This window comes from Theileria parva, assembly GCF_000165365.1.
Source record: "Theileria parva strain Muguga chromosome 4 map unlocalized ctg_529, whole genome shotgun sequence".
Lineage (NCBI taxonomy): Eukaryota > Apicomplexa > Aconoidasida > Piroplasmida > Theileriidae > Theileria > Theileria parva.
The window spans coordinates 895,843-916,232 of record NW_876246.1 but is presented as its reverse complement, the minus strand read 5'-3'; the positions used below and the strand labels follow the sequence as shown (position 1 = coordinate 916,232).

The 20,390-nt window shown below is 34.7% G+C and overlaps 10 protein-coding genes and 1 non-coding gene across 11 annotated transcripts; 5 read left to right on the top strand and 6 right to left on the bottom strand.

The window, feature by feature from the left end:
- Position 1: 1 nt before the first annotated feature.
- On the top strand, positions 2–2,605 carry AKR1 (DHHC palmitoyltransferase family protein). Its single transcript, XM_759001.2, has 6 exons — positions 2–363; positions 464–886; positions 984–1,479; positions 1,547–1,616; positions 1,675–2,100; positions 2,187–2,605. The coding sequence occupies exons 1-6, from the start codon at positions 208–210 to the stop codon at positions 2,596–2,598; spliced, it is 1,983 nt and encodes a 660-aa protein (XP_764094.2). The 5' UTR covers positions 2–207; the 3' UTR covers positions 2,599–2,605.
- Positions 2,606–2,686: 81 nt separating this feature from the next.
- TpMuguga_04g00458 (Spc97 / Spc98 family protein) lies at positions 2,687–5,027 on the top strand. Its single transcript, XM_759000.2, has 2 exons — positions 2,687–2,984; positions 3,080–5,027. The coding sequence occupies exons 1-2, from the start codon at positions 2,750–2,752 to the stop codon at positions 5,014–5,016; spliced, it is 2,172 nt and encodes a 723-aa protein (XP_764093.1). The 5' UTR covers positions 2,687–2,749; the 3' UTR covers positions 5,017–5,027.
- Positions 5,028–5,154: 127 nt separating this feature from the next.
- On the bottom strand, positions 5,155–6,769 carry BCE2 (2-oxoacid dehydrogenases acyltransferase (catalytic domain) family protein). Its single transcript, XM_758999.2, has 4 exons — positions 6,522–6,769; positions 6,144–6,430; positions 5,981–6,046; positions 5,155–5,926 (listed from the first exon to the last, which is right to left on the bottom strand). Exons 1-4 carry the CDS (start codon positions 6,670–6,672, stop codon positions 5,168–5,170), a joined length of 1,263 nt encoding a protein of 420 aa, XP_764092.1. The 5' UTR covers positions 6,673–6,769; the 3' UTR covers positions 5,155–5,167.
- Positions 6,770–7,263: 494 nt separating this feature from the next.
- TpMuguga_04g00456 (Inner membrane complex family protein) lies at positions 7,264–8,565 on the top strand (the record flags this gene model as incomplete). Its single annotated transcript, XM_758998.2, has 3 exons — positions 7,264–7,970; positions 8,061–8,362; positions 8,427–8,565. Exons 1-3 carry the CDS (start codon positions 7,533–7,535, stop codon positions 8,563–8,565), a joined length of 879 nt encoding a protein of 292 aa, XP_764091.1. The 5' UTR covers positions 7,264–7,532.
- Positions 8,566–8,878: 313 nt separating this feature from the next.
- On the top strand, positions 8,879–10,715 carry TpMuguga_04g00455 (putative integral membrane protein; the record flags this gene model as incomplete). The annotated part of the gene is made up of 2 exons (XM_758997.2): positions 8,879–9,698; positions 9,831–10,715. The coding sequence occupies 2 exons, from the start codon at positions 8,879–8,881 to the stop codon at positions 10,679–10,681; spliced, it is 1,671 nt and encodes a 556-aa protein (XP_764090.1). The 3' UTR covers positions 10,682–10,715.
- Positions 10,716–10,745: 30 nt separating this feature from the next.
- On the bottom strand, positions 10,746–14,982 carry tbc1d24 (TLD family protein). Its single transcript, XM_061306002.1, has 10 exons — positions 14,648–14,982; positions 14,448–14,542; positions 14,226–14,337; positions 14,150–14,195; positions 13,641–14,093; positions 12,621–13,554; positions 12,375–12,501; positions 11,590–12,252; positions 11,253–11,445; positions 10,746–11,081 (listed from the first exon to the last, which is right to left on the bottom strand). Exons 1-10 carry the CDS (start codon positions 14,771–14,773, stop codon positions 10,831–10,833), a joined length of 3,000 nt encoding a protein of 999 aa, XP_061161167.1. The 5' UTR covers positions 14,774–14,982; the 3' UTR covers positions 10,746–10,830.
- On the bottom strand, positions 14,983–16,511 carry XRCC3 (Rad51 family protein). The gene is made up of 9 exons (XM_758995.2): positions 16,235–16,511; positions 16,006–16,102; positions 15,871–15,974; positions 15,790–15,840; positions 15,667–15,725; positions 15,519–15,615; positions 15,424–15,477; positions 15,317–15,383; positions 14,983–15,287 (listed from the first exon to the last, which is right to left on the bottom strand). The coding sequence occupies exons 1-9, from the start codon at positions 16,439–16,441 to the stop codon at positions 15,163–15,165; spliced, it is 861 nt and encodes a 286-aa protein (XP_764088.1). The 5' UTR covers positions 16,442–16,511; the 3' UTR covers positions 14,983–15,162.
- A 21-nt stretch (positions 16,512–16,532) lies between these two features.
- Positions 16,533–16,605, top strand: TpMuguga_04g00936. Its single transcript has one exon. It is a non-coding gene; the product is annotated as a tRNA-Val (tRNA).
- Positions 16,606–16,660: 55 nt separating this feature from the next.
- On the bottom strand, positions 16,661–17,797 carry TpMuguga_04g02510 (uncharacterized protein; the record flags this gene model as incomplete). The annotated part of the gene is made up of 6 exons (XM_061306184.1): positions 16,661–17,074; positions 17,108–17,195; positions 17,226–17,359; positions 17,397–17,538; positions 17,594–17,710; positions 17,775–17,797. The coding sequence occupies 6 exons, from the start codon at positions 17,795–17,797 to the stop codon at positions 16,676–16,678; spliced, it is 903 nt and encodes a 300-aa protein (XP_061161859.1). The 3' UTR covers positions 16,661–16,675.
- On the bottom strand, positions 17,797–18,377 carry TpMuguga_04g02505 (uncharacterized protein; the record flags this gene model as incomplete). Its single annotated transcript, XM_758993.2, has 3 exons — positions 18,109–18,377; positions 17,962–18,055; positions 17,797–17,901 (listed from the first exon to the last, which is right to left on the bottom strand). The coding sequence occupies exons 1-3, from the start codon at positions 18,270–18,272 to the stop codon at positions 17,797–17,799; spliced, it is 363 nt and encodes a 120-aa protein (XP_764086.2). The 5' UTR covers positions 18,273–18,377.
- A 69-nt stretch (positions 18,378–18,446) lies between these two features.
- Positions 18,447–20,312, bottom strand: TpMuguga_04g00450 (Fumble family protein). The gene is made up of 7 exons (XM_758992.2): positions 19,517–20,312; positions 19,267–19,487; positions 19,168–19,224; positions 19,076–19,127; positions 18,965–19,039; positions 18,814–18,931; positions 18,447–18,786 (listed from the first exon to the last, which is right to left on the bottom strand). The coding sequence occupies exons 1-7, from the start codon at positions 20,256–20,258 to the stop codon at positions 18,483–18,485; spliced, it is 1,569 nt and encodes a 522-aa protein (XP_764085.2). The 5' UTR covers positions 20,259–20,312; the 3' UTR covers positions 18,447–18,482.
- Between the last annotated feature and the right edge of the window lie 78 nt (positions 20,313–20,390).

Below are 20,390 nucleotides of genomic sequence, written 5' to 3'. Positions count from 1 at the left end.
AATTTTATTTTATTTATTAATTTTTGTAAAATATTTGAATTTTAATATTATCTGTACTAGTATTAATATTTTGTCTGAATTGTTTGTTGTGCCGTTTCAAACTGTGTATCCGACAGTTTCTAGATCTTTTTTACACATTTTAATTTATTGCCGGCAGCCAAATATTTTTATTAAATAATTTCAGTTGGTTTATTTAAATTGTTGAAAATGGCTGAAGCTGTCGTTCATCGCAAGACTTTCCCACCAGAAACTGATGGTTTTGATAAAAAAGCAGTTGAACTTGAACACCTGGAGACAGTTTCGTCTCTAAGAGCTGAAGATAGGGATAAACCTATGAAAAAGGCTGATTATCTCACTCTTGTGGTACTTTTACATTAATTTACTCCTTGTTTATACCTAATTTTAGTTAGAAACTGGATAAATTATTGATTATATTATCTTGTAATATATGTAATTTCTGTAGACTGGGCTTATGAACGCTGCGAATAATCGTGATTTTTACGGAATGAATCAAATGTTGGACCCGCTGATTGATAAACGTCGGGTTGAATTTTTGGATTCCGTTTCAGCCTTGCATTGGTGTTGCTACGCAGGCCACGTTGAGCTTGTTAACAGACTTTTGGACACAGGATGTGATCCTTTTCTGGCTGACCCTGTAAACTATGAGACTCCGGTTTATTACGCAGTTAAGTCTTCAAACGCATACATAATCTCCATACTTCTTAAACGCTTCGGACCCTTAATTCTCTGCCACGAAAACGTCAAGTTTAAAACTCCCTTCTTAGTCGCAGTCTCAGAGTTTACATGTGATGATCTCGTCGCAGTTCTCCACGTTCTTGAGTTTCTTTATCTATCCGGCGTCTCACTCGATGAACAAGACAACAATGTACTCTTTACATAGTTCCTTATTTTCTGATATAAACTTTTGTACACACAGTTCATACCTATATTTTAGTTGTGTAAATGGTATAAAATTTGTTTAGGGTACCAGTGCATTGATGTTTGCATGTAAGAGGGGTCAGTTGTTTGTAGTTCAATGGCTTTTGAGGAGAGGGGCTGACTTATCGCACAGGGATCACTATGGAGCCACAGTGCTTCACTACGCAGCCTTGAGTCCAAGCTTAGATGTCCTGCTTTTTCTGGCCCAAAACGGCCTTGCACCGCTCACTTGGATTAAGTCTATTAGTAACAATGATTACAACGGAGTGTTTGACCAAACTCCTATGGACCTCTGCTGGGAGCAGGCAAACCACCTGAGGTATATGTTACTCTGGCTCTTTTGGCTTCAGTGGAAGGCCTTTGGAAAAGTTTTTAGATTCAACATGTTTTATCCAATTCTCTACTGGATGATGACTACGTTCAATTTGCTCCTCGTTATCCCCATGTACCGATCTCTTAAAGCTTCAACCTACTTTCCCAACTCTGTATTTTATTCTTGTATTGTGTTTTTTCTCGCCACCAACACTCTCTGGATCATCAGTATCTTTATACACTTATACTATATAACTATCATATCCATTATATCGTGGTTTAATATAATTTTTAGACAAGCTGAGTGATCCTGGAGTCTCACCTGATAACAAAAAGGATCGCACAAGGGCTTTTTCACCAACCAGGTTTGGCATGGTTCATATATTTAGTTTAATTCATATATTAGTGTTAACATTTGTGTAGTGACGATGTTGGTGGATTTGAAGGGGTGCTTGACTCCCTTCATAGGAGACAGCAGATGGTAAATTTTGAGTTTTACTGCGTAAATCGGGATTTGAGACGTCATTTTATAAGCTCCACTGGAGGAAAGTACACCAGACGGCACAAGTCAGCATATGCTGATGAGGACCTTTTTGAGCCCCTAAACGATGAGGAGTTGGGAAATCCATTCATATCTAGAGTTACTTCCTGTAACGATGAGATCAACAATATTACCACTGAGATGAGGTCTGTATATCCCCAGGTTGCAGATGAACGGTGTAACAAGAACTCAATAGACTATAACAAAGCAGTCTTAAACTTTGACACCACGAACAAAGTGTGCTATACTTGCGGGAAAACCAAAGCTCTCAGAGAACATCATTGTTCTCTATGCAATACTTGCCTATTGTATCTTTTACTTACTTTATTAGTTATGGGTTAGAATGGTTATATATTGTTTTATCATTTAAATAACGAACTATATACATGTGTAGGAGGCAAGACCATCATTGTGGTTGGATAGATAACTGTGTTGGAGCCGGAAATCAGAGGGAATTTTTTGTATTTTTAACTCTTTTGGTCTGTGTTTTCTGGCACTTTTATGTAATCCTGTGTAAATATTTGGCGCATAGGTTCCAAGGCGGATTCAGCCTATTTGACGTTCTCCTATTCCTTTACGGATTCATTGCAAACGGATTGATGTTCGTCTTCGTGCTCTACCTCTGGACCAGAATCGTAAGATGTATGGTAACTGATGTTACCTACTACGAATACCTCAAAAAGCCAAGCCATATCAGGGTAAGGTTCAAGGGTAATGTTCATGAGCGTTTCTGGGACTTTGCAGGACTAACTTTCAAAACCGCCTTTAATAACATTTTTAAATTCTGGACAAATAATTTTGCTTAAATTTTTACATTTTAATTTTATATTTGTTGGAATTTTTGTGTTCTCAAAAATTGTGTAAAATTATAGTGTAAATTATTTATTATATTATTTATAATTTGTACCATAGATTTAAAAATATTTTACACATTCATAATGTGAATTGATTTTGTGAATGGAATCTGAATGTGCTTTGATTTTGTCATCAGTTCAAGGCTCTCTTGACGTTTCCGACGATGAATACGAACGCTTAACTAGGAATTGGCATTCTTTGTCTCATAAAATTAAGGAATCCAATTTAGTTTTGGATTTACTTAATGTTTTTTCAGGTTTAGGTTCTTTTTTCTTCATTTGGACAAAAAACTCTGAAAATTCTTCATATTACATAGAAAATAATCCACTAATTCAGGGTAAAACAATTTACAATTTATTCTATTTCATATTAATTTATTATTATTTCATATAAACTTTTATATTTGATGATAATTTATTTAATGTGTATCAGATGTCGGAGATGACATGATTGAAATGTGTCATGAAATTCTGAGGATACATTTTGACCAATTGACGTTGTTGGAATTTGTAGCCTCAAGTTACACCGGAGTGATATGTGAGACCATAACTGCTGAGTTTGTTGATGTTTTGGAGGATTTGCAGGAGTGTGTTAGCAGGTTTCACGACATACACATTACTACATTTCTGGGTCTTCAGAAGCTATTAAACTACCTCAGACCCTCAACGCAAACACTCTCAACTCTAGCCAGTCTTGTTACTGACTTTGACACCAAAAGGCTAACTGATGATAACTCCAACATAGGAGTTTTAATTCTTGACTCCTTGGATTTCAGATGTAGGAGTGAAATTGGTCCTAAAAAACTACTCTTGCAGCACATTTTAAACTCAGTTTTAGACTCATACTCGCTGTTAATTAACCATTACATTAACTTCTTTAACTTTTCTCAAGTGGATTTTACAGAGTTCGTTTCAGACTTTTTCATAAAAATAAATCAAGACGATGAATACAGTCCCTCGGATGCTTATGGTGATGAGGGCACTGAGTGGAATTTGAGTTCTTTGTGTAGAGAAATTGGATTGCCAAGAGTTTCTATAGATGAAAGATATGTACCAAAGTTTCTTAAGAATGTAGCGGTTTGCGTTTTGGAAATCGGTGTTTTACTTAAATTTTTAGATAATCCAATTCAATATCACTTTTTACTGGATAACCAAAATACCAAAACTTCCCAATCCAATCCTAATTCCAGTTCCAATCCAAAGGATGTTAGAAAGTATAAATTTCGTACTGTCGAGGAGTTGAGTCTTTTGATAAAAAATGCTCATAATGAAGTAATGCATGAAGTTTATCCTGGTTCAAAAGAGAATTTCCCCTTTTCCAGAACCTTAAGGATGATTTTTGACTATTTCCTACTTCAAAAATCTTGTTATATCCAGGATGTTATTAATAATTTCAAGAGTAACTGTTATTCTGATTTAAATAAGAGTCTACAAAGTCATGTTGATAGAGATTTTTGTAATTCAACTGACACTTTTAAGCCTAAATTATACTTTAAATGTGATAATTTGGACAATTTTGCAGGTGCACTTAAATATTTCTCGCATTATGCTCGTGATCTAGGCGTTTCACAGCTAGAAAACTGGAATAGTTTAGAATCGGGTGAGTTGAGACATGATAAATCACTTGGTGAGGGAAACAACAGCTTTGATTTCAGAGGAATTGTCCTGTGTTGTGACGTAGAGTTTCCAATGAGGCTGGTATTAACTAACAAAATAATGTATAGATACAAGTTAATGTTTAAACTGTTGTTTCAGCTAAAGTATGCCGAGCATTCCCTGAACCAGCTTACACAATATCATGTTAGAGCTGGTCAACTCGCAATTGAACCTGAATTAATGCCTAGATTTAACTTTCAACTTTTTACTCTAAATAAAATGCAATTTTTAATTAAGATATTGTTAAGGTTTTTTCTGGTCGATGTTGTATCTGAGCAATTGTTACTTTTCAATTCAACCCAATACAGTGATTTACTTTCACTATATAATTCCCATGAAAAGCTTGTTAGTAAACTTACCGACTCTATGTTCCTATCAAACGAACAAGTTCTTTCATCGTTATTGAGTTTAATATTAATAGTTGTTAAATTCGCGTCTGAAGTTCAAGCCTTTAATGATAATCCAACATTTAGTATTGTAACCAACTCAGTCTATTCAGATTCAGATAGTCCCAATTCTAGTTCTGAGCTGATGAAGAATGTTTCAAAGTTTTTGAGCACTATTGAGAATAATAGTTTAAACTTGAACACTTTGCTGAGGAACCCTGGATACCAAAACATGGTCCAAATCGCCTCCAGTGAGTTTGACAAGCACTTAAAGTTATTTAAATCTCACCTGTCAGCTACTAATTCACCCTTAAATCTTCTAATTTAATTCCATTTTTATATTCAATACATAGAGATTTATTACCTTTTAAACATTATATTAAACATTATACACAATAATATATACTTACTATACTATACTCACTATAATATACAAGATAATATAAAATCAGTGTCTAAGTGTATATTGAATTTAAAGATTAATAGTACTGTTTAAGTGTATCTGCGTTTTGGAGGAAATGTTTTAGATGAGAAATGAAAGTTGTGATAATGGCGCCGTCAATGTGTCTGTGATCGGCAGTCACTCCAATGTTACAAATTGATCTGCATTCGAGAGTGTAGTCGTCCAAGTTTGTACTGTCAGTCTTGGGTGCTTTAGAGATAGGAACAACCCTTTGAATTGATCTTCCAAAGGCGATAATTGCAGCCTGGCCGTCGAAAAGCCTTGCTTTTACGAAAGTTCCGCCCAAAGAGCCAAGGTTACTTAGAGTACACGTACCACCCTTAATGTCGTTGAAAGTAAGGGTCTTGGTGTTGGCCTTCTGTTGCAGGGAAGTTAACTCACGTTGGATTTCACGAATTGTTAACTTGTTGACGTTCTTTATATTCGGAACCATTAGGCCGTTTTTGGTATTAATAGCGACACTGATGTTATGGTTCTTGTACAAAAAGTATGAGCTTGGGCCTTTACCGGTGTTGGTGCTGTTAAACTTGGAGTTGATGATAGGGACTTTCTCAAGTGCTAGTGAAATGGACTTGATAATGAAGGGGGTGATCGTAATTTTGGGTTTAGGTTCTTGATCGGAGGGGCCGGGTGCTTCATTACGATATGATTTGTACAGCTGGATGAGGGAGGTGATGTCGCACTCCTCACCCACGGTGACGTGAGGCACTTCAAGTGATGCCACCATTGACTTAACCATGGCTTCTCCAATAAAATCAACCTTAACCTCTTCAACCTAATAGAATATATACTACTGTTAATTAATTAAATATTGTAAATGTAAAGTTACATCATCTTCTGGTGTTGAGCTGGTGCTGAATGATTTCTTTCCATTTCCAAAGGAGTTAAAAAATAGCTAAAAAATATTATAAAAATAAATAAGTAGAATTTATATTGTCAAACGATATAGTAATTAGTAACATTAATGAGTAAATAGGAGGATGTGTAAATACCTTGGATTGCGGAACACTGGAGTAATGTCTCTTTGAGTCGTTAAGATTACTACTAATATTATTAGGAGTATCATCTGGTACCTCATCGACGGTATCAATATCCATGAGTGGGCCTCCGATTTTAACAGTTTCACCCTCCTTAACGTACAGCTTCTTAACCACGCCGGTGTACCTGCTGGTTATTTCAACAGCAGCTTTGTCACTTTGCACAGTACAAACAGATTCCATCTCTTCAACCTCATCACCAACATTCTTTTCCCATTTTACTAGCTGGACTTCATTTATTCCTAAATGATAAAGTTAAGGAAGGTTATTTGATGTATAAGAATAAAATATGGGTAAAGAAGAAAAATAAATTTTAATAAAAAGGAAAATTACCTTCACCGATGTCTGAAAGCTTAAATGTCGTTAGTGCTAAATTTTTAGAGGTAAGGTGGATAAATCTGGAACGGGAATTATTAATAATACAGGGCCTATAAAGCCTATTAAAACAGGGACTGCAGAGCTTATAGAGATGAAGAAGCCTCATCGTGAATATTGTTTACAGAATTTTTTAAATAAATTTACAAAACATTTAGTTGTGTCGAACCGTAATAAAACGAGTATTAGGCCAGGATAAATCGAATTATAAACACATAAAATTTTAAAGTCCCAACATCGTGTAACCACACTTATAGAATAGATAAAAATATTAGAAGATTAAAAACATAAAAATTAAAAAATTAAAAATTTTAAAATTTGGAATTTAATTTATTCTAGGAATCTTCAATAAGTACATCAATTTACGCCATTTTTATAAACAGTATAACATATATTATTTTTCTAGAATGGATTGTATTTTACACATTAAATTATTAAAATTTTAATTAAATTAATTAGTTTTTATATTAATAACCATTTAACCTTCGGAATCTAATGTTTTGTCTACATTCCTGACAATTGTAGTTGGAATCTTCAAATTCCTCAAGTTTTTACCTTTGTTCTCTTTATTTTATGGTTTCTTAAATTTTCAAATTTTTTGAAATTTTTGTGTTTAATTTTTTATTTTATCCTTCAGCTTCAGATGCACTTCGGTGCCTCTTCGGTTTTACACATTACCCTGTTAGTCACTGAAAATGCTTTAAGCTTAGTCTAAATTCAGTAATTTGTCCTTTTTTAGCTTTTTAATAATTTTTGTCATTTCAGCAACAATTATTTAATTCATGTGTAAACCTAATTCAGTCCTTTTAATTTTTTCAATTGATTGCAGTTTTAAACCTAATTTGTAAATAATTCAGCGGCCTAGCTTTTGTTTAATACACCTTTAATTTTTGATAAGCATTATAAAATTTGTTAATGTGTAAATATAAAAATTCAATTTAATATAACAAGTTGTTAAGATTATGAAATATGTTGGATAATTCGCCTGTTTCAGTTTTAAAATCCCCTCCTTCTGACGCCATAATATTGGACCCTGTAGTTCACGAGAATATAATTAGAATCCCCAAGCCTGAGATAAAGGAGCGCATTGTTGAGGTCCCCGAGATTGAATATGTCGAGAAGATAATCGAAGTGCCTGAGCCAGTTTACGAAGAGAAGATCGTCCACGTTCCAAAGCCGGTGGTTTGTGAGCGTGTCAAGCAGGTAAAGAGGCCTGTGATTCAGGAGAAGATTGTAGAGGTTCCAGTGGTTCAGGTGGTTGAGAAGGTGGTTGAAGTGCCTCAGTATGTTTACCAGGAAAAGGTTGTTGAGGTACCGAAAGTCGTTGTTCAGGAACGAATCGTCTCAATTCCTAGAAAAGTAACAAAGGAAAGGGTCGTGGAAGTTCCAAGAGTTGAATATCGTGAGGTATCTTCACACATTTCTTAACTATTCTTTATACTATTAGATATATCATCCACTTACTGTCTAATTTTATACTATTATTATTTTCAATAGGTGATAACTGAGAAAGTGGTTGAGGTTGAGGAAGAAGTTCCTGAGATTGTGGAGAAGGAAGTTCACGTAACTCATTACATTGACCGCCCTTACGAGGTTGAGAAGGTGATTGAAGTGCCTCAGGTTCAGCACCTTTACAAGGACGTGTACAAGACACAGTATCGCAACGTTCCTCAGCCTGTGGAGGTGCCTGTAACTCACTACCGCAGGGTCCCTGTTGAACAAGTTATTGAAAGGAACGTCCCTGTACCTGTTGAGCTTGAAGTTGTTAAGAAGATTCAGTGTCAAAAATTCGAGCCAAGGTATATTTTCACATTTATACACATTTAATCATTTGTAAATTATACAAAAATAATAATTCCATAGGTACAGAGAGGTCCCTGTTCCTGTACACGTTCAGAGAGTTATTGATCATCCATTGCCGGAAAGAGTCCTGAGGAACCCTGAAACTGCTCCAGAATATTACAAAGATGTGCAGAAGGATCTTGAACGTCTAACTAAATGATTTAATCTCTTAAATAATGTACACATTTTGTATTTTATTTACTGTTCACTGACTGGGTTTCTGAATAAATTCATTTTAGAAAGTAATATTGAAATTAGCCTAAAAGAGGCCTTTTTATTTTCGAAAATAAACATAAAATTAAAGAAAATTAGAGAAAAAGCCACCGTGTAATTTAATTAAAGTGAAACCTTATTTCAGAACAGCTAGCTGTCCGAAAATGGAAATTTTGAAAAATATAATAGTTTGTACAATAATTTTTTTCAAAAATTTATCCAAAATTTATATTTTTTAGTAACTCTTAATTTCGTGTGTGATGATTGATTCAAAGGGTTCTGCACCTTTTGATCATATCCTTTTAAGTGACCTGAGAAAAAGGTACGCTTACATAGGATGGTTCCTACTGGGAATTTTGCCGACTTTTGGAATTGTTATGAGCTCAATTTCATCCAGATTGCATTACGCAATCCTGGATGTGCCAGAAGAGAACTCCGGCGTCTTTGAGTCTAACGTTCTAACAATTACAATATTATCCTCTTGTTTGGGACTTATAGCATCGTACATACTGTGTCCTGTAAACTTAATAATGCTCCAATCTTCTGTTATCATCTCTATATTGATGTCTTTGTTTTCCTTCGTAGCATTGATTTTACCTGAACATCTAGGGAAAATACTCTATCTCCTCGCAATTTGTGCTGGATGTTACTTTTTAGGAGTCACTGAAATGATAGCATTGGCGTCTGTGAATAACAAGTTTATCCACGGGACAACAAATATGAAGCTGTTTTTCTTCCTACTTGGACACCCTATAGGATACATGCTAGTGATACTGATCTGTACAATTCTGGAAGTCACGTCAATTGGAAATGGTGAAGAAAACAACTTTTTACACGAATCAATTGTTTTTGACATGTACCAAATCATGGTCATGATGCTGATGATTATTCCAATCACAGTAGTAATTTACGACTACCTGCACCAAATGAGTGACCAAGAGTTCAAGTGGGAGAAATCAAACATCATAAATAGCAGACCTGCTTTGACTCAGTCACTCAAATTATTAGTATATAGGTTCAACTATGTCATGTTACTCATCTTACTAGAGTCTTCTGAGGCCTTTTTTAACTCAGTTATAGGTATTTCCCTAGTTTTTTCCAAAGTATATTTACATAAATTGTTATACCATCTTAATTATACACTTTTTACATACTAAATAGTAAAAGCATGTAATAAAATACTTTATATACTAATTATTAAATTTTTATTAGTTTTGTTTTTGGTTGATCCTTTTCCTCACTTTCAACAACTGTTTAAATCGCTGATAATTTTCATTTGCCATGAAGTCTTTGATCTGTTTGGAAGATTCATGCCCAAGGCCATTGGCTGGATAGCTGCAAAAGCTACGCCCATAAGAACAGACTCGTCTCAGAACAACGGTGAAGAAGACGTAGAGAACGGGAAAGCTGAAGAAAAAGTCGTGGTTCACCTAGCCACTAATAGTATTGGGAAAATCGCTCGAGTGGCTTACAAGAAGCTTTCAGGGAGGTCCCTGGTCGCCGTGTCCCTCGTCTGGGTATGTCTGGTCCTCAGAATTGCCTTTTGCTTCTGTTTGTTCTTTCAAAGACACTTCAAGGATGTGCCGGCCCTCCAATTTATGGTTCGCTTCCCCATGGCGATGCTTTTAACACTGTTCAACTCGTCAGTAAGAGGTCTTACTGTATCATTTGTGTACTCCAGAATCGCTGAAAATTACCCGATCAAGAACAAAGAGGAGTTTGAACATGCTAGTGAGCTTCATGGATACACGACAGTCGAGCCGAGTTCTAGAAGTGAGCCTGAAGAATGCCTAGATATTACTGGCGATCCTGGCACAATAATTTGTTTCCTCATTGCGCTGGTCAGGGTTATTGAGGTCATTCCCTACGTGTTCTGGAACTACGTTGGATTCAAATACAACCGCATCTTATTTGAGTGTGAGTTGATCATGGAGCAAACCGGTTCTTGGCCCACTGACGACTTGGAGGGGAACTGTGAAAAGTTTCGCTGGTGGCTAAAGATGATCCTCAGGGCTGTTTGGCGTGACATCAAGAACCCTTTTGAAATCTTTAACAGAGATTGAATTCAAACCCTCCACTATAGCTACATTCAGGCGAATGTTAGCATAGAACACACTGAATCTACTTTACATAACATATATGTTATGTATTTTCTAGTATTACATGAATCTAATTTATATAGCATTTATGTTAGGGATTTTCTAGTATATTACTATGACAGTGTCCAAATCTCTATCATGTAGACACTGAACCGATTTCCTTGTAAAAGTGGCGGCGAGTCGTAAGATTCACACTCTGCTGTGAATCCTGAGGACAGAGTTCCGTCAACTATAAACGCCGGTTGTTTTGCCCCCACCACGATGTTGTCCTTAGACAGCTTAACGCCCACCTTATTCTTCCCGCTGAAGTTGAAAGCGCTCTCATTTGGGGCCAATGTAAAAACAAACGAGTCCACTTGTGGTACTATAACATATCAATACTATCTGCAAGTGAATTGCATAATTTATATCAAATCTATTACTAATTTGTAGTAAGAATTTGTATAAACAATTTGTACTACGGATTTATATACATAATTTATATCAAATCTATTACTAATTTGTAGTACTAATTAGTATATGCTAATGTTGGTACCGTCTTGTATTGTAAAATGTCCATTAATTGGGTTGTTAAGTAGAGTTGGTATGAAAACGCCAAGGACGTTTAGCTTAGTGGTTTTAATGAACAGCAAGGCAGGGCTTGATTCAATTTCATGCTCCGTTATCCTCTTTATTACCGCAGTCATAGAATTTCCGTGCTTATTCGAACAATATAGTCTACGTGGATCCTAACATAAATTAAGAAATGGGAATGAAAATGTAAATAGTGATTGGAATGTGTAAATATGTAAAAAGGTGCAATTTTGTAATTTAAATATCGTAGTAAAACAAGTCACAACTATATAATTAATTTAAACAGAAATAACGGGTACCAGAATGCGATATGTTGGTTTGAGGTTAAACCAGATGAACTCCCAGTTAGTTTCAGAGAGAATGCAGGATTTTGAGTGAAGCCTTGGTCTGTAAAAATGCCTGATTTTAACATTCATAAGGTAAGGGGATGGGGTCTCAACTGAGCTGATTCTCTTGTCAAACTTCTTAATTCGAAGACTGTACGCTACCTTGGTAACCTTGTCGATGTGAACTGCAGGGTCAAGGCCAATGTGGTATAGTAACTGTTCCGCGTCCCGCTTAGTTGTGCATTCCATAAGTTTCAAGCGGATACACTTTATCAGAGCCACTGAGTACCTCAGCAGGACCATCTCGCCCTCAAAAAGAAAGTTACCGTAAATTCTCACGATGTAGTCAAAGGGTAGAATTTGAGAGAACCCTGTCTGAACAGACCTGGCAACCCATGCTGCAAGGTCAACTTTGAGTGTTCTCAAGTGCAGTACTGTTTTCCTCAGGTGGGAAACCATCACTGAGAGGATAAAGGTCACAAATCTAACAAAGCCTCTTCGATCAATGAAGAAGAACCTGCTTCCACAGTCCATAGAACACGTATCTATGGACCTTTTCATAAACTGGTACAACACGCATAGTGCTGCACTTGGTGCCAAATACATTAAAAGAAGACAACACAGTGATGGTATAACCTATGGAATTATTAGATCAAAACATCGTAACAACTAGTATAGTTAAACATGGTAACAACTAGTATAGTTAAAAGTGGTAACAAATAATATAGATAAATATAACAATTGGAAAAATTGCATACCGGTAAGAACTCGATGTGTGATGAAAAATATGAATTGAGGCACCAAAGAACTCTCTTAACCTCCAAAACGCCCTCTTCTGATAGTAAAACTGTAAAGTCTGTCACATCACTCAATTTATACACTGACCTATACAAAAATATTACTACAAGTAGTATAATTTACATACTAAATATAATACTCCAAACCTGGATAATAAATAACATAACATTAATATACAATAACTATGGTAATGATTGAGATAATACCCTTCGAATGTGTTTGATTTAATTTGTTGTGTGAAATTGGCTGAAAGGTTGGTTACAAGTTCAATATCTTCAGTATCGACATCTAGATTTGACAAAGTTTCTTCGTAGTTTTTAGTTGGAGTTATATCGGGATTATTGAAGGACTGGTCTGGGGAAGACTCGGGATCAATTGTGTTAGCAATGACACGGAAATCTGACGAGAGTAAGCTGCTAGGCCTACTGTCGTATGGAAGATGAGATTCATAGGCAAGCTTATCTGGTCCAAATGAACTTGCATTTTGGCTAAAAGGCTGGTCAAAGCTATTTGATGATATATGCTCGGGAATTGTGTTAATCATTGGTAAACCTCCAAAATCTGTGGCTCTGTTGACGTACTTTTCAATTCCAGAATCAGATATGTAACTCTTAATGTTGTCAGAATGTCGTGTCATCTGAAAGCGATCAGCTGTCGAACTGGTGTCAACTGGGAGTGGAGGAGCAAATGGTCTTAAAATCTCAACAAAAGGCGGTTCATTTGTGTTAAAAGTGTTGGGGTTTGTGAGTGGGATGTACTCGAAGACATTTTTCGTCTCTCCTTTCTTAGGCTTTGAGCGACAAATTGGCAAACAAAAAACATGGAAACAGGACTTTGAAGTCTCTGGTTTATGGTTTGTGTAAAATGGGTTGTCATGGTGGTCTGAATCGTCAAAGTCATTAGTGCGATGGATCAACTTGGAATGATGTGAAGGCCTCGGCGGGAAATACTTGTACTTTGAATTGTATATGAAAGTATCTGACAGCTGTCTTGACCTCTCAAGGTTCCTTGCAAACGGCTTCGTATCAAACGTTCCTCTTCTGATACGTCTCAAAGCTGACTTCATAAGTTCTCTTTTATTTAAATTCTCGTAATTCAACAGGTGTATATAGTCTATTAATCTATCTCTGTTCGACACATCTAAACACATATATTAACCCATATATATAACAATATATCAATAAGTAAAACCGTATATCTACATTGTATGCTAAGTTTTATAGTACCTGGCTGGTTTGATTGATTAAAATCTAAATTTTGAACACTATAGAAACTTGAAGATGTGTCATATTTCGGTACTGAGCCGGGCTCAAGTTCTACTGGATATGGAGCATTTGTTTTTGAGTTGTTAGAGGATGCGAAGTTCGCTGATGCCGACGAAGTGTAGGGTACACTATGGTTTGAGTTCAGGCTTGATTTACGGCTATTTGACCTAAACTTGTTAATGAACCTGGAGTACATGTTCCCAAAGAAGCGACCGGATTTAGACCGTGAAACACTCACGGAAGAGGAATTCCTCATGTACGAAGGTGACTCTTTGTATGGGTTGATCCAGTAATTATACTCGCTTTCAGAATCGTAGACGACTTCTGATTCCAGGGACTGGTCAATGTGTTGGTGCAAGTTCTCAAGCACCAACGGAGAATCCAATATGTCAGCCTGTAATCCCAAAATCCCACCTAAAATTTGATAGAATTTATGTAAAGGTGAATAGATTTATAAGATTTTAAAATACCTGAAAATGTTGGACAATAGTCTCCCAGTTCGGAGGGTACATTGTGCTAAATAATAGTGTGTTAAGATAAAATTACCCCGAATGTAGACGCGAATGAATTCTTGTAAAAGTCAGGGTGTTGGAAGTAGAAATGGTCTGCATCGTTAGCCTTTATCCATATAAAGTGTTTTATTATGTCCGGGACTCCTCTAAACAATAATTATTTCTGATTTTACTGATCAGATTTATAATATATAGCCACTAAACAGATCGTAAAATAAAAAACTAATGGTAAAAAAGAAATGTGTGTAAAAATTACCTTCTGATGGCGGTTTTAATAGAGCCATAGTTCTCAAAACTGTTGTTAACTGAGAAAGTGACCATTTCTACTGTCCATACTGATAACTCAATTTCCTATACAGGAATCCGATAATCAATATTCCACTTAATATTGAATATTTTAGTTATTTTAAGTGCAAAATAGTATAAGGGTGTTGAGAAAATAATAGGGGGACTTACATCAACGTATTGCGATCTCCATTTTTTGTAAACATCTGCGTTGACTAGATAGCTGATCTCGTCATCGGTTCTTGCGATGTCTGACTCATCCGGCCCGTTTTTGGCCGCAAAATTGTTGGAATCCATTTCTAAAAAGGCTATTCCATAAATTATTTGTCAAGGATGCTCTTCATATTATCCCTTAAAGTAGGATTCAGGGATTCAAGTATTGGAGTTACTGTACCCGGGTGTGTATACATTGAGGTTAAAATTACAAATTGTACAAACTGGTTATACTTAATTTACAAAATTATGGGAGAAGAACTGGGTTTTGTTTTCTCCGGAAGAATTTGGAACATTTTTTACTCTATTTTTACAAGAACAGCCAGCAGTGGGGGTTTACATGCCTTGTATAGAATTATTTTCAACTTTTAATATTATTTATCCACACATTTACTTATGATTAAGATATTTAATCTTTATAAATCCATTTAACTCATTAATGGACTAAATTATCTTCAATTAGTTGAAATATGTCACAATAACAGATTATATTCAATTCCTCGTTTCGTTGTAATAAATGGTATGGGATAAGTTGACGGTGAGTTAGAGCTAAAAATGACTTGAAAATGCCGAATTTCCCTGTTAAACCTCTGGTCACCTAGGAATCATAATAACTGTTTTACTTACGCCTTCTTGTAACTAGTATCCTTGAGTTAATACATCTCTCCCAGGCTTCACCAAGTGCAGGTTTAATCTATAAATTATTTATTAAACTTTTTTTCTAAATTATTTACCCCTGATCTTGGGTTCAAGAATGGAATGTTGCTCAGATTAAACACTCCCGAGGCCTATATCAAATAATTTTAACCACTTTTGTGGAGATTTTTACCTGATTAATCGCCAGTATCAAAAGATTATATTCATGTGATATTCTTTTCATAATTAAGCCAACTTTTGTAATGGAGTTGATCCGTTGACCGTGGTATCTATTCAAAATTAGTTAACATAAAGCAAATCTTTTAAGTTTAATATCTTACGATTCATTCTGGACTGTCCGAAATAACGCTGCTATTGAGTCAATCACTATGAGTTTTACCTACAAAACCTTTATCTCTAAATCTATCTGGGTACTAATAACACGTGAATAATGTGTATCATACGTTGTGTTGAAGCATCTCTTCTAGTTTACTTGTAAATGTAAAGTACAACTCCTAAACAAATTTACTACCAAAACTACTTACATCATTGTCGGTAACCTTTTCAACGTATAAATTTTTTAGTAATTGAGAGGTATTGAAATTTTCGTCAGCCTTTATCAAACCCTTTGCATCCTCATATTTCGATCCTATACTGTTATAATCGAGTTTAACACATACTTAGGATCTCGTTTAGTCTTTCAATTGGAAATGTTCCATTTGTGTAAATATACAGTACTACATAATCCTTAGAGTGTATCAAGTTATTAATCAGGACCTGAAATCAAATATTACACTGAATAATTGGTAAATTATAAATATTTTTGATAAATTTTATCTTAAAATGGTAATTTATCAGTGGAAGGTTGTACACATCTCAGTAAATAATAGTAATAGATAATATAAACACCTCAGAAGTGAGGGATAGAGCGAATTGTGTTTTCCCAGACCCAGAAGGTCCGTAAATCTCACAAACTTTTCCTAGAAGAAGGCCGCCGTTAAGGGCCTGGTCAATCTCCTTGACCCCAAACATGAGGTGTTTTGGACCTGAGACATCACGATCAAAACTTGACCAAATATCATCAACAGTTCTTTTTTTCAAAAATTCCTTTACCATAAAACAATATAATATAATACAACAAAATATAAAATGAACCTTAACGAAACAATTTTAATGTTTTAATGCGTTGAAATAGAGTGTTAATGGAGCGGGCATGGTCTAGTGGTTATGACGCCTGCTTTACACGCAGGAGGTCCCGAGTTCGATCCTCGGTGCCCGTACGCTATATTTTCACTAGAATCCAAATATCTAATTTTAATTATATTATCTTATAATATTGAATTTAATATATTAACTTTTATTGAAAAATTTTAAGGATTCGAGTTGAGTCCCGAGTTCGGTTACAAACTCTTCACAAAAAATTGGTACTTCAGAGGACATTAGGGCAGAGTTTAATGAATACTCTAGCAATGTGCGCCAATCTCCAGTGTGTTGACATATTCCTGGTATACTAATTTTCTGATCCTGAAATCTATACATGAACCAGCTCATAACATAATATGTTTTCCACCTAACGTTACTCTTATAACGTGGCCAAAACGCCTCATTAACGAGTCTTTTAATGATATATAGGCATGTTGATTTACACATTTCAGGTTTATCCTTCCATAACCTCAATAAACTCTCCATCAGTAGTACATGAGTCTCCTCTGGTAAATTAACCTCCATAACATCGGAATCTCCATACACCTATATTCACATACTTATAGATAAATATCATACTAGTAACGAGTCTTCAACTGGGTATTCTCCGTTATTGAGCATAAATTTAATCAAATAATTATACAATGTTGATGTCAAAGGTATTTTCCTAAATCACAATATATAGCGTACTTGTTACCAAGAAGTTCTTATAATTTTATATAGTCTAAAAACCCTGTCAAAATCTCCTTTAGACATTAGTTCTCCCAACAGTAAGTAAATCAAGCTCAAACTTGGCGGTCTGATCAGCCAGTCTGAAGCTCCATGAATTAACTAAAAATTAGTTTAAAATTAATGATTTCAACTATACTTCTATAGCTTCGTCCAATTGGTTACATCTTAGAGTAGTGACGAATAGTTTATCTATAGCTTCAGGTGTAAGCTGCCTTCCGAAATTGTAAAAGTGGTTTACAGCAGTTAAGGCATACTTATAGTCCTTCTCAGTCTTACACCTAATGAATATTTATACGTAATTCGTATTAAATAGAATATGTAAGCAAAATTTACATGTTCCAGATGGAGTAGAGATGAGTAATGTTGACTCTGAATAGAAGGTTTCTCTTTCCCAGATAAATGACTCTGTCAACATATTGTGCGATTTTAGCAGTATTTGCCCTGCTTAAACTAAACGTTTTAAGAATTAATATTGATAAAACAGAAAATAAATACTAATAAACTAACAGGTTACCTAAATTTTGATAATTTAAGCATTATATAAGATCGAAATTCAAGTTTTCAGCAGCGGTTTCAGTTATTAAATTTGCTTTTACTTTACAAAAATTTTCTCCTCCTGAGCCGTTACCAAGTCTCAAAACCTATAAAAGTAATAAATTTATAATTGAACAGAACAAATATATAAAATAATATAAATTTACTTTCATATAGAATACATTATCTGCACTTTGTAGAGGCTCGTCTTCTCTGGTTAAATCTAACCAAACAAATGAATTATTATGTCTATATCTAGTCCTGATCAATATATCAACACATGTGTGAAATAATTTAAAATGTGTAAGTAGTACCTAAAATGATAATTTCCTGGAAGTGGGAACAATTTACGTATATCTGCCAGAGTAACTTCTGAGTTTGGAGTTTTGAGTGGAATTATTAGTGCGTTTGGAGTTTCCCAGTCATCGCCGTCGTTTGAAACAACATACAGGAGTAGTTTGTATCCCTGCACATTCATAACTAACACTTGCGATTTAAGATAACCATTCGATTAATACACAAAAATAACAACTGGATTTTTAATTTAAAGATTCTACAAATTTTAATCAAAAGTAATTTTAAAAAATAAATAATACCCAAGGTTTGTGAATTAACATGTGGATTCCAATCATTAAAATTTATTTAAAATATATTTTAAATCAAAATATTAAATAAGCTATGAAGAGGACTAGTTTTTCATTAAAAAGGATCCTAATGCTGCTGTATAAGGTCCATGGAGTGGGAAACACAGGTCAATTGATTTGTCCTTATAAACATCTGATGTGAAGGCGAACCCCGCGACAATCGAGTCCATTGTATTGTTACATATGAAATTTCCGTTATAAATCATTCTCTTGGCTCCATTTGCTTTTGCTAGAATATATCCCAAACACCCTTTGTTGTATGCTACCATATCAATCAAGCTCTTGTATAACTCTCTTGGATATTGTTTACTGTCATTGGTGATTTCTTCAGGTTTAAACTTTCCTAAGCTAAGAAATGAAAATGTCTAAACCTGCCTTTGACACAATCCGTAAGGTTTTGATTTATTTAAAGTTTCCGATACTGAATCACACTCACCCGAATTGTCGTTATCCATCTTCTCACGTTCTGAGAATGAGTCTAACTTATTTGTCCCTGTGTTAAATCTATTGAATCATATATAATTACCAGTTTTAAATATCTTTATGAATGATCTTCTTTCATTTAAAGGGAGGAGGTAATTCACTAGCCCGAATGAAGTGCCTAAATTAGTAAAATTTAAAACTTTTATAATAGTACCACCGGAAATTGAGGTTCCAAAAACATGTTGATGTTTATTCTCACTGTCCACCTAAAACGCCGATAAAATCAGCAGAGGTAATGAATCAAACCTTTAAGTAAAAAGTCCCCGAACCTATATTTGAGATTATAAACGGGTGAACTGGTTCCTAAATAATAATTTACGCATGGATTAATAGAGTAAATATTACCAGTGAGATAATTTCCGGAATTCTGTGTATCAAATCATATCTAACAGCTGATTTCTCCATTTTAGTAAGAAATTTTGAGGCTTCAACCATGGCGGAGAACTCATCGAATCCGTTCACTTTTACTTTAGATTTTACAAATGTGTTATTAAGAAACTCTGTGTGCTTATAAGCTCCTCCTCCGGTAAAATTTATACACGTACCTTCTTTAGGATACCCCCTATCTAAACATTAATTATGACTAGTTATTTACCTTGAATTAGCTTGATAACACTTTCGAAATCAGAGACTGGTAAGTATTTAAAAACAAGGACTCTATCACGAACCTTAATACTCAGGAATATGGAATGGAGAAATTCGAGAACATCCTCGAGATCCTTTTGGTATTCTACATTTACTTGTTTATCAGTTGACCCAAATAACTCAGAAAATCTATCTGAGAAGTAAATGGAATCAAGAAACGAAACGTAAACATCCTTGAAAAACTCATAATTTTCACGGTTCTTCATAGGTAAATTTAACAAAATCTTAATAAACGTCCCACCGATGTCCATTGACAACGAAACCTTATCACAAACCTCATGTAGCTTGGCTTCTAACTCACAACTTATGAAACTGTTATATTCATGTTCGTCAGTTGCTGAATCACAAAGAACTGATTTAGTATTAGAATCCAGCTTTTCTCTGTTTCTAATTACTGAATTTATGTAGTTTTTCAAATTTTTATAATTTTTTGAGAGTTCTTTAGATAAACTGGTATCGGCAGTTGATATCTCGTAAAACAAAACATTTTCATCATTTGTTTGGGTTTCAAAGGAGAAAATACTATTAAATTCTTTGTAAAATTTAGTTTTTCTTAAACCAAGAACCAGTTCATTTTGAGATGAAATTAGAAGATTCAGCTGAGGTTGTATATGTTCAAATGAGCGAGAGTGTATGTGACTAATAATTTGTTCTTGTATGCTTAATATTCTTTTAAAAATATTAGTCGACATTACATTTTACAGTATTTTACAGATTTTTTATTTTTTTCTCATTTTGGAACAAATACACATTAAATATCAAATGAACTGACTGACTCATAAAAACACTAAATTACTCATATTTTAATAAAGGGTATTAAAATT

Bases quoted from the DNA above. Each gene is read 5' to 3' on its own strand.
- AKR1 (XM_759001.2), top strand. From the start codon at position 208: ATGGCTGAAGCTGTCGTTCATCGCAAGACTTTCCCACCAGAAACTGAT. The intron at 1,480-1,546 runs GTATCTTTATAC...TATAATTTTTAG, and splicing joins CAACACTCTCTGGATCATCA to ACAAGCTGAGTGATCCTGGA. The intron at 2,101-2,186 runs GTATCTTTTACT...ATACATGTGTAG, and splicing joins CTATGCAATACTTGCCTATT to GAGGCAAGACCATCATTGTG.
- TpMuguga_04g00458 (XM_759000.2), top strand. From the start codon at position 2,750: ATGGAATCTGAATGTGCTTTGATTTTGTCATCAGTTCAAGGCTCTCTT. The intron at 2,985-3,079 runs GTAAAACAATTT...AATGTGTATCAG, and splicing joins AAATAATCCACTAATTCAGG to ATGTCGGAGATGACATGATT.
- BCE2 (XM_758999.2), bottom strand. From the start codon at position 6,672: ATGAGGCTTCTTCATCTCTATAAGCTCTGCAGTCCCTGTTTTAATAGG. The intron at 6,047-6,143 runs GTATTTACACAT...AATATTTTTTAG, and splicing joins CCAGTGTTCCGCAATCCAAG to CTATTTTTTAACTCCTTTGG. The intron at 5,927-5,980 runs GTAACTTTACAT...ATATTCTATTAG, and splicing joins GCTCAACACCAGAAGATGAT to GTTGAAGAGGTTAAGGTTGA.
- tbc1d24 (XM_061306002.1), bottom strand. From the start codon at position 14,773: ATGGATTCCAACAATTTTGCGGCCAAAAACGGGCCGGATGAGTCAGAC. The intron at 12,502-12,620 runs GTATTATCTCAA...ATTTTTGTATAG, and splicing joins AAATCAAACACATTCGAAGG to GTCAGTGTATAAATTGAGTG. The intron at 12,253-12,374 runs GTATGCAATTTT...ATAATTCCATAG, and splicing joins CACACATCGAGTTCTTACCG to GTTATACCATCACTGTGTTG.
- XRCC3 (XM_758995.2), bottom strand. From the start codon at position 16,441: ATGGTAAAGGAATTTTTGAAAAAAAGAACTGTTGATGATATTTGGTCA. The intron at 15,616-15,666 runs GTAAGATATTAA...AATTTTGAATAG, and splicing joins CGGACAGTCCAGAATGAATC to ATACCACGGTCAACGGATCA. The intron at 15,478-15,518 runs GTAAAAATCTCC...TATTTGATATAG, and splicing joins TGATACTGGCGATTAATCAG to GCCTCGGGAGTGTTTAATCT.
- TpMuguga_04g00450 (XM_758992.2), bottom strand. From the start codon at position 20,258: ATGTCGACTAATATTTTTAAAAGAATATTAAGCATACAAGAACAAATT. The intron at 19,488-19,516 runs GTAAATAACTAG...ATTAATGTTTAG, and splicing joins TGTTATCAAGCTAATTCAAG to ATAGGGGGTATCCTAAAGAA. The intron at 19,128-19,167 runs GTTTGATTCATT...TCGGCGTTTTAG, and splicing joins CGGGGACTTTTTACTTAAAG to GTGGACAGTGAGAATAAACA.